At 35.3% G+C, this 10,257-nt stretch overlaps 3 protein-coding genes across 5 annotated transcripts in view; 1 reads left to right on the top strand and 2 right to left on the bottom strand.

Moving 5' to 3' along the window:
• Positions 1-740, bottom strand: part of LOC106176113 (tyrosine-protein kinase Btk-like) — a 39,763-nt gene extending 39,023 nt beyond the window's left edge. The window contains exon 1 of the mRNA XM_013558346.2: positions 585-740. The gene's annotated coding sequence lies outside the window, so the exon portion shown is untranslated. The remainder of the gene's footprint in view (positions 1-584) is intronic.
• Positions 741-1,654: 914 nt separating this feature from the next.
• LOC106176122 (fatty acid hydroxylase domain-containing protein 2-like) lies at positions 1,655-6,711 on the top strand. 2 transcript variants are annotated; one of them, XM_087009121.1, is made up of 8 exons: positions 1,724-1,807; positions 2,172-2,220; positions 2,689-2,842; positions 3,210-3,313; positions 3,682-3,803; positions 4,421-4,629; positions 4,990-5,262; positions 5,556-6,711. In XM_087009121.1, exons 3-8 carry the CDS (start codon positions 2,697-2,699, stop codon positions 5,713-5,715), a joined length of 1,014 nt encoding a protein of 337 aa, XP_086865247.1. In that variant the 5' UTR covers positions 1,724-1,807; positions 2,172-2,220; positions 2,689-2,696; the 3' UTR covers positions 5,716-6,711. The 2 variants fall into 2 exon arrangements, with proteins under 2 accessions (XP_013413815.2, XP_086865247.1); XM_013558361.3 differs by lacking the exon at positions 2,172-2,220 and having other exon boundaries at positions 1,655-1,807; positions 2,691-2,842.
• A 298-nt stretch (positions 6,712-7,009) lies between these two features.
• LOC106161398 (mediator of RNA polymerase II transcription subunit 7-like) lies at positions 7,010-9,050 on the bottom strand. 2 transcript variants are annotated; one of them, XM_013538343.3, is made up of 3 exons: positions 8,949-9,050; positions 8,335-8,467; positions 7,010-7,825 (listed from the first exon to the last, which is right to left on the bottom strand). In XM_013538343.3, exons 2-3 carry the CDS (start codon positions 8,455-8,457, stop codon positions 7,277-7,279), a joined length of 672 nt encoding a protein of 223 aa, XP_013393797.2. In that variant the 5' UTR covers positions 8,458-8,467; positions 8,949-9,050; the 3' UTR covers positions 7,010-7,276. The 2 variants fall into 2 exon arrangements, with proteins under 2 accessions (XP_013393797.2, XP_086865248.1); XM_087009122.1 differs by lacking the exon at positions 8,949-9,050 and adding an exon at positions 8,755-8,935.
• Between the last annotated feature and the right edge of the window lie 1,207 nt (positions 9,051-10,257).

Genomic DNA, 10,257 nt, shown 5'->3' on the forward strand with positions numbered 1-10,257 from the left:
TTGTTTAATAATATAGAATGGACTGCCCACAAAACTAATATTCTCACACATCCAAATATCATCTTATTACCTCTATTTTGAATATTTAACATAAACAAATAACATAGGTTTTGTAAGAAAAAATATCCAACTATACAGTCAATGCCTAATAACCTGAGGGATCTGCATGAGTAAACAGTTGGTTCGCTTCTGTTTCCCCATACTTTTAAAAGTGTTCAATATAATGGACTAATATGGCAATTATTGCATGTTACTCACCAGCGATTTCAAAATATACTGTATATTGATATAATACATATGAAAATCAAACTAATAACGGCTTTTTTCTTTACGATAAAAAGACATAATACCGTTTTACTTGTGTCTAACTATTGTAAATCATTGTATAACTAGACTATCCTACAGAAGCGGTTAACACAAAAAAACGTCATAATTACTAGACATCCTACAGCGGCAGAATTAGGGAACGTCCTACTTTTTAGTGTTATTTTTATACACATTAACAAACTGCACTCCAAATAAAACACACACAGACAGTTTCATTTAAATTACTTAAAGAACTATTATATCTTTAAGGGTCTTACCTGAACATAAATTACTTTTATCGGCGAATTTAATAAGTTGTAAGACTCATCCATGCAATGCGGAAGTTATGTTATTACGATAGAATTCTGGGAATGTGGTGATTCTTTTCAAACATGCGCACTAGCGGTTTGACCTGCTTTACCTGTTGCACCGATGTTAACAGTTAAGCAGTGATCGAATGCCCAACTGTGAAAAATGGGAAAACGTTACGGTCCATCATTCCTGTAAATTTTACATAGACGGATCGTACTTGCACGTGGCGTATTCCAGTAAACGTTGTCTTACCCGAGCGACTATAGGGATCTACAATTAATTGTGTTTTTAAATATTCGTTTTTTTTTTTTTTTGTTTTTTTTTTAGAAAAGCGTATAGCACTACAATCAGCTTATACAGTTTAATCCGTTTTCGCTCTTGGGCTTTGTACTCTGAACGCTCTCGATTTCTAACCATCTGTAGCTTAATAACCTTAATTAATTATCCCTCCCTCCAAAAATAATATATAATAATATTATAATATTACAGTTATTGTAATGGAGCATTTTAATTAGAATTATAATTAATTTTAGGATGTCTGTGTGAATAATTAAATAACTGTGTATAGTGATTAATAAGGCTTCTCAGCTTTACACCAACCTGGCCAATATGCTAATTTGCCTGCATGTCTATGAAGGACAAAAATAAAAGGAAAGTGAAAGTGACACTGTCATGAATTAGGGGAAACACTGGGGAAACGGCTCATTATATCCATCTGTCATATGAACTTTTTAATTTGAGTTCGAACAAGAACATTAAATTCACATTATTTACATCTGTTATATGAAATTTCAAATTCGAGTTCAAATCGACTTAGACAAAGACTTATATTAGATTCCTTGATTTAGATTAAAAAAAACTCATGACTTTTTATAAACAAATAAATTTAATGCACATTAGCCAGCTAGCTCTCTCGCTTTTTTCCATCTTCAATGACCAGATTTATTACGAACATTGCTTTTTGTCTTCATATTGCCTCCCCCGTTAAAAAAATGTTATATTTAAATAAGCATTTAATTAGAAACAACCTTAAAGAACGGTGAGAGGGGTGGGGCGTGGACAGGACTTATGTGATTGGTTGTCTACTGACAAGACTTCACTTACGACCTTGACCTACATAGGTGCGCATGCTTGCTTGGTTGCAAAATAAAAACAATCCGACGACATAACACTAGAGCTGGTTAAAAAGGTATGTTTATGGACTGTTTAGAAAAGTTGTGCTGTAAAAAGAGAGAATATATGACTCTGGTGTTGTGTGCATGTGTATTTTGTATTTTGAGACGATATTCGAAGGAGTTTTAACGAGAATATACACATGCCTGAAACTGACATATGAAATGGACTTTGGACTGCAGTAATGTAATGATAATTATGTGATACGGACTTTGGACCAACAAAGAAAAAAATCTCGTAAATATATAGATCTATATAGATAAATATATTGATATGTTTACATATTTTTACTATTAATACAACAGATTCAATTTGTTCACATGCATTCTTGTGTGATCGTAAATTAACAAAAATAAATATACTGGTATTTATACTGGTAGTGGATTGAAATCGAGAAGGGAAAGATCGGAGAAAGAGTAAAAAAAAAAAGGTACATATTTGTAGTCACCACCCAGTCAAATTAGGAGACTTGGTGACTTCAAGCAGTGTCTCTGCTATTTAATTTAGAAATTTACTGACAATTTTTACCTTTTATTAATAAACCTTAATGCACTTAATTTAAACAATGAGATTACAGTAAATCTTCAATCCGTATAAGTGACAGTCCTGGTTCTCACTAAATTTGGATGGCATCAAGGTTAATGTTAAAGCATCTTTTAATTTGTAAATGAATTGCCAAACTAATTTATTTGAATGGTGGAGACATATGCTCAAAGTAATCACACAAATAAATTCAGAAAAGATATTAAAAATATGGTAAGGGGAAATACTGGATAAGTGCCAAAAAAAAAAAAAAAAAAAAAAGGATGTCCTCCATTTTTGCTTTTGTTGCCCTTTTATCAGTTTGACTTCAATAAAAAAAAATTCAAAATAACATTTACACATTTTTTCCCCTTCAGATCATCATGCTGGCCCAAGAAGGTCCTGCTACTTCCACAGAGTCTAGTCCTCCACAGAAGGCAGTACGCCTGGTAGACTCCGTGAGAAAGGCAGCATGGATCATAGGCTCAGCTCTCATTACTTTTGCTGCTTTTAGGAATTCTGTTACTTGGTAAGATAATTGTTACTCTACCAATCTTGTAGAACTGGATGATGGAGTGAGTTATAGTTACTACTACAATTCACATGGTGACTTGGTCTAAACCTTCAGGAATTGCTTCTGCTGCAGTAATAGAAGGACATTTGATTCCAAAGTTCTGAAAATGATTTCCTTTTCACCCAAAGTGTGGAGTGTACCTAAAAGTAGATTTTTTGCCCCAGCTAGTTTTTGCCATGTCTGACCTATGTTATTTTTAAAAAGTTAAAAAGAATTAGTTAAATTGGCAGTACTGTTATATACTGCAGTTCTGTTTTTATACTGAATTCAGTCTTTGACTTTATATTTATATTCAGTTTTTGACATTGTATTTATTTTTTAGGCATTTACAACAAGTGTGGGGTGCATCAGGAGATTTTTGGCAAAGACAGTGGGAGAAAATATACAATTTCTGTGATGGAAATGAGTTTGTCATAGGAGTAATCGGTAGGCTATATTATTTGCTTGTTTGTTAATAAGAGATAAAACTATTAAATTCCTGAGATAAATATGTATTGCCAACTTTAACTTCAACATACACATTTGTCAGTGGCCAGGTATGTTATAGTACAGCATCATATGATGACCTTAACAATATGGTGAAACTAAAAGGGAAACGCTTAGGCTAAGATCTTCAAAAAGTTTACAGTATCAATACTTGAAAGCCAGTACTGGAGTGACATTCAATATCGAAATACTATCTAAATATAACGGCATTTAAGGGAACTCAATCTTTTATTAGCTGCAAGTTTCCACGTCTCATATCTGTTTTAAATCCTTTAAATTTTTTTTTCTCAAATTTTTATCATTTGCAGGTGCTAATTTGCTTGCCTTGGTAGTATTCTGGACATTCAATGCATTGTTCCTGCTAGTGGATGTTACAGGGTTTCCACAGAGTGTGCTCAAGTATAAGATACAGCCAGATGCTAACGTCCCTGTAAGTAGTCATAGGACCCACTCCCGTAGACACTATCGATCTATGTAGATCGATCTCACTCTGTGGGGACTTCTGCTGAGTGCAAACAGCTTAACTGACTAACATGCCTCCTCCTGGGTTTTAAGTACAGTAGAAAAACAGAAAAGCTGTGTGTTTATCCTGATATGTTTGAAAACAAGAGGAGGCGTGTCATTCAGTTAAGCTGATTGCACTCAGCAAGAGTCCCTGCAGAGTTGGATCAATCTACATTGACCAATGTTGTCTCTGGGAATGAGATCGTAAAGAATTGATGTGACCTGGTTTGTTAAGGTCTGCTTGATGCCATGTACCTGTTTTTATAAATGACATTCACATTAGAATACCTTATAAATGTGTTCAAACTGTTTACTTAAATATAATATGGTAATTGAATGAATTTTCTATATTTTATCCTGTAACATGTGCAGTCAGTTCCTTAGATTCTCGAGACTGAGAAATTTAAGGCAGGGCACAGCTAGTTACTAACACAACCGTTTCCCAGCTTCCCTAAATTATTGTTTTACATTCACACACACACACACCAACACACACACACACACGTGAAAAATATTCTAATCAAAGGTTCTGCCTTACATCAGGTGGACCGCAAAAAGCTGAAGAATGCAGTGCTCACAGTATTGTTCAACCAGATGGTGATTGGACTCCCAGTTTGTGCTCTGTGGTTCGTGGTGATGAGATGGAGGGGTTGTCAGTACACGCCTGAAAGTCTTCCAACGTTTCAGTGGGTGCTTCTGGAATTACTGGTGTTTTCACTGGCGGAGGAGTTTTTCTTTTATTACTCACACAGGTAAGGCTGCGTTGTATTGGATTATTTAAAAAATCAAAGATTTATGATAAAAGAATTAACAGTAATACCTGTCATGATTTATAAAATGAAATACCTTCTCCTAAGAAAAAAGAGAAATTTCACTGTTTCACCCCCCTCATTATTAATTTGAGAAAAAATGTTTAATGAATTCGACTGCTACTAGTACATAAAATTAATAATATACGTGAATATTTAAACATCACTAGACACTGTGAGAAACTAAAACTTAAGTCAGATGAACATTTATTATAAGCAGTAGGGGGCTCGCCATTGAAAATTCAAGAGAATATTCATAAACTTTTTACTTAAAACTTGTGTAATTATGTGTTCAATATCCAGGACCTTTCATCACCCCCGCATTTACCGCCTGATCCACAAGCGTCACCATGAGTGGACTGCCCCCATAGGGATCATAGCACTGTACGCCCACCCCATTGAACACATCTTCAGTAACATGTTACCAGTGTTCATGGGGCCGACCATCATGGGATCCCACATGGCCACTTCTTACCTGTGGCTTGTCCTGGCACTGTTGTCAACCACTGTGTCACACTGTGGATACCACCTGCCCTTCCTACCCTCACCTGAGGCACATGACTTTCACCACTTCAAGTATGTATCTTTGTGAAGATGTCACAGTATTTTACAAGACTTTTTTTCAAACAGATATTGTGTGAAATGTCATATAAGTTATGTGCACAAGAATGTGAGACAGTGGTAGTAGTCTTGAACCTCATTCATGACCTATACTCAGTGTATATGTACTCAGGGTTGGCAATGCTGTATTTCTGAAACATTGCAGAGTTGTGAACCCAGAGAAACAAATGTGAACTGAAAAGACCATTTGGAATGTGACTATTTGGAATGTGACTATTTTGCATATATTTATTTATAATTTTTTATAGGTTCACCAACAACTTTGGAGTTCTTGGTGTTTTGGATCGTCTTCATGGCACAGATAACCATTTCCGTGCTTCAAAAGCTTACGAGCGCCATGTTTTGCTCCTCAGCTTGACTCCGATGAGAGAAACTATCCCAGATGTGGTCAAAGGGAAGAAGATGTGAGGGTGGTTCTCTCTCTTAAATTTCTACTTTCTTGCTAAAAGAACTAGGTGTCATTTAGGACATATAACTGTATACATGTAGCTTCATTACAATTCAGCTGACATCTTTTAGACGTCCTATTTGTTGTACAAAACAAGGTACGTATATGCATACTCTTGTTGGCAATGAATGATTGAACAACGACAGAATCTCTCTTCCTCTTTGTTTTATATTATGTAATATTATGTTTGATGCTTCAACACAGTTTGGTGTTCTTGGTTTACTTTTTGCACCATGACACATAAAGGTTTTCATTTTTACAGTCTCTGAACTGTAATTGCCAGTACTACAACATCAACAACAGACACCTAAGAGAAAAAAATTATTATGCAAAAATACATACAAAAACAAACACCAAAAATTCAATAACTTTCATAAACATTATCCATTTATGTTAATTTCCAAATTAAACACAAATTCTTCAGAGGAAGCTCCCTAATGAAATATAAGAAAAATAAATTGTAAAGGCTTCAATTGGCATGTGTGGGTGGATATTGTATGTTTGTCAAAAAGATGCTGTGACACTGAACCATTTCTTATATGATTAAGATGCCAAATTGTGGTTTCACATAGGTTTATCTTAAAATCAGCACATTATGTCATATATATTTTTGGCTACATTTGTTTAGCATAATCTTTTATACGATTTTTAAAAATCCATTACCTGTAAGTAATTTTAACATTCTATTGAAATGTTGAAAAGGATTTAATTTTGAATCTCAGAAGCTTCTTATAAAGTTCGTTTGATAACAAAATTTGATCTTTTATACTTGTGAGTTTGGTTTGAATTTATCACAAGAATTTTTATTAAGGGCTTCAAATGCATGAGCTGTCAAATTATTCTTTCTCCATTAAGTGACTAATCAAATTATTTGAATCATTAACCAAAATTTCATTACAGAAAAAAATAGGCCATTTTGTTCCTATATCTTTACTGGAATAAATGCTATAAATGTACTTGTATAAAAATGTGTTGGTGTTCACTTCTTTCATTAAAGTTTAAGCTTAATTTTCTGAAGTGTGGCCAGTTATTTCTGCCAATTACCTTTCACATGCACTGAACTCGGGATGTCAAAAGGGGAAAAAGATGAGGACAAAACATGGTTTTGTTACATGACCGATGAATATTTGAAGAATTCATTTTGAAGCTGTAGTATTTTCCACTTTTAAGTATCAAGAATTGGAAAGAATCTACAGTAATGTGACACATCTGAAGAATCTTTTTTACTGCGTCTTCAACATGTTTGATGCAGTGTTCTGATGGGTTTACAAATAATTTATTTTGTAACCATGTAACACACGGTTACTCCTCACAACAGTCAGAAAACAGGGCAATAAATGTCTTTTCTAGTATCCACCATGGTTCTAAATTAAAAAATACTTCGAAACAGAAAATTTTACCATACAAATGATCGACATTCAAAACCATTTACAGTATGACTTCATGCTACAGGCTTTCTCTGGGTTGGCATATATCTTTATATTCGACCATAAACTGTTTCACTGCTGTATCAGTCAAAATTCATGTAATAGAATCAACAATGTCACACATCATTACATCTCGTAGATCTAGATAATCTCCCTCAGACTGTTTGTCATCTTGTTGTGTCTCTGTCGTGACGGTCTCTTCCTCCGTTTTCACCAGAAGCTTATTGTCCAAGCTGGTGTCACTAGGCAAAGAACTCACACAGGTTTGGAGCATTTCATACACTTTTTCCAAATGTTTCTGAAATCTGTCAGCGGTCTCTAATCTCTGTCTCTTCTGCACCTCTAACATGACACGCAAAGTCTCTCTTGCTTGGTGTGGACGGAATTCGTTGATTAAGTGATGTATGTGAATAAACAGGAGATTCAAATCATCAATTTTTTCTGCTCGTTTCGGGGAATCGGGACTCTTTATAAGAATGTCCAGCAAATCTAAAAAGTTGGCCAGTAGAGAATGGTTGAGTTTTTTCAGTTCTTTTTTGTGGTCGTAATTCTGTGGATACAGTCTGCGCAATCCCTGACTCTCCAGGGGGCGAATGATGACATCATCTGCATGGAATGTATTCCCAAACATAGCATAGCTATCCTAAAAAAAAAAAAAAAAAAAACAATGAGATACTTTATATATGTCTGAAATTGTGCCAAAGTCATATCTTTACATCTAAATATCCTGTAAAATTTCTTATCCTTCAAAATTCACAACCAAAATTGGATAAAACTGCTCAAAACCTGTCTGATGTCCGAATTGCAAAATATCAGTTGATTAGAAATATGGTACAAAACATCAAATCCAAGAAAAATTGTTTGTAAGGTTTTTTTTCTTGAAGAAATGTGAATTTGGCACGAAAGATTCTGTATAGAATACCTTGAACTTCACTTTAATTTTGCCTAGGCAAGGGCACGACAGGGGCGTAACCAGACCCTTTAAAATTGTACGCACAGATTTAGAAAATTTCCAGGTATGATTATATTCCGTGAAAAATACACTGAATTTATGGAGAATAATATCATGGTTGGCTCAAAAAATTGTATGCACAGTGCATCCGTGCGTATGCCTGGTTACGCCCCTGCATGATAATGGACAATACTTGTTACCTGTATTGGGGGTGGTGGTTTGGGAACTCTTCCTCTGGCCACATTTTCATCTGTGTAGTGGTTAACAAACTGCATGGGAGGAAGAGGATAGGAGCTGCTTGTTTGCTGCTGACCATCTGCCATCTTGGTCTATCTGAATTGTTCACAATAATAATAATTAGGGTGAAGAATGATAAATAAAGATCACTTAAATACAATCTGTAAGTCGTCTTTTTTACTTTCAGGCAACACTTAATCATAATTATGTCAAGCAATTAATTAAATAAATTTAAAATGACCAACTGTAATTATGATTGGGGTGTCAAAAAACCTAGCTCATCATGACTTAACTCCCACTCCCAGGCCCTTTTACTGCCAATTTACAACCCTTCCCGGAGGTAACGTTAATGATGACAGAAAATGCTTCAGAATCTATTATACCTGTATATTGTGATTGACTTCGTTTGGATGCACCTTAACACAAACGCTAAGAATGTACCTCTATTTAAAACTTAAGAACATTTTATAGGTAATTGAGTACATTAGCGTCAAAGTTACACGTTGGCAATAATTATTTATTATCCAAATCCCGTTTAAACGCCCTTTAGTAGTAGAAGATAATACAAAACATGCACCTTCGGTTCCCCACACCAGGCTTTACGGAAGTTGTTACTTACGCATGCGTAGCACAATTAGGTCAGAGCACCCAGCACCTGCCACCTTTCTCAGTGTGCATCTGAGATGTAGCGGCCGATTCGTTTGCTGCATGAAACAAAACTGCGCTCCGTACGTGTTTGTCCAGTCAAACGCCTGTCATATATATTTTTAATCAACGGTCTAACGCTCATGAAAGTTACCTACATTTTCTTAAACAGAACGTTAAAAAAAATTCCCCCCTTCCCAATAAATAAATAAATAAATTAATTAATTAAGTAGAAATAAAAAAATTAATTAAAATAAAATAAATAAATAAATTGGTGTCGACATTTCACTATGAACTAAAGGTGGGACATCGAAACCAGTGCAGGGTCGAGTGGGACAATGATACGCACGTAAGAGAAATTTCTTTCTTTCTTTCTTTCTTTCTTTAATTCTTTCTTTCTTTTTTCCGAAGAAACGAAAACCCCGTCCAGCAACCCTTTTGCTTACCTCTGATACTGAAGACAAAAAGCCTCAGTGTCTGAATTGATGATTATATCTTCGCAGGATATTTTTATAGGCCTACCAGTAAATGTGACATCGGGACATATCCAAGCGCTTTATATTAATACTTTAAATGGAAGAAAATATAACGCTGATGTGGGTGGAGGGTGAACGAGGGTTCGTTTTATTTGGCTGTTACAAATGTATCAGCATAATGCGTGCACATTTTAGGCGTATCTATAATTTCGCAACGTACATTTTTTTGCCAGGACAGGCCCGTATGTCAACTAAAATAAATCAATAAAAAATTCAACCGCCCTAAGTTTCGGGAGTTGCATTATTCAGGCTCGGACAGTGTTGTAATTACTTGCCTTTTATGAAACCCTATTCAAATGTCAAGTTTATATACCTTGCTTTGAATCTGTGTTCCTCAAAGGAACTTTTAACACAGGGTGTGTGTGTGTGTATGTGTGTTTTAATGGGGGGGGGGGGGGGGGGAACGCACTGCACGTGGCTTTAGCTGCATTTAAGTAAAAAATACGCCAAACTATTGTACGTGTAGGCCTACCTTTTAAAATTATAAAAATGAATAAAAAATATCTGCGCACCACCCTCAACAAAGGCAAAAGTTTGCAAAAACGAGTTTGCAAAAGTTTGCAATTAAACTTTGAATTGCTGCCAATTTTCAGCAAATTTGTAAAGAAGGAATTGCTTTTTGCCGCATAGTTGCCGCAGGCCTGATATTTTGTGGAGGGCGGTGCACCATACTGGTACTGCCCCCTATCGGCGACCCCGCAACAT

The sequence above is a fragment of the Lingula anatina genome, chromosome 3 (assembly GCF_051362555.1).
Source record: "Lingula anatina isolate TDL-2025a chromosome 3, LinAna3.0, whole genome shotgun sequence".
Lineage (NCBI taxonomy): Eukaryota > Metazoa > Brachiopoda > Lingulata > Lingulida > Lingulidae > Lingula > Lingula anatina.

Excerpts from the sequence above, each read along its gene's own strand:
- LOC106161398 (XM_013538343.3), bottom strand. The coding sequence starts at position 8,457 with ATGGCAGATGGTCAGCAGCAAACAAGCAGCTCCTATCCTCTTCCTCCC. Across the intron at positions 7,826-8,334 it reads AACCACCACCCCCAATACAG|GATAGCTATGCTATGTTTGG; the intron begins GTAACAAGTATT and ends TTTTTTTTTTAG.
- LOC106176122 (XM_013558361.3), top strand. The coding sequence starts at position 2,697 with ATGCTGGCCCAAGAAGGTCCTGCTACTTCCACAGAGTCTAGTCCTCCA. Across the intron at positions 2,843-3,209 it reads TTTAGGAATTCTGTTACTTG|GCATTTACAACAAGTGTGGG; the intron begins GTAAGATAATTG and ends TTTATTTTTTAG. Across the intron at positions 3,804-4,420 it reads AGCCAGATGCTAACGTCCCT|GTGGACCGCAAAAAGCTGAA; the intron begins GTAAGTAGTCAT and ends GCCTTACATCAG.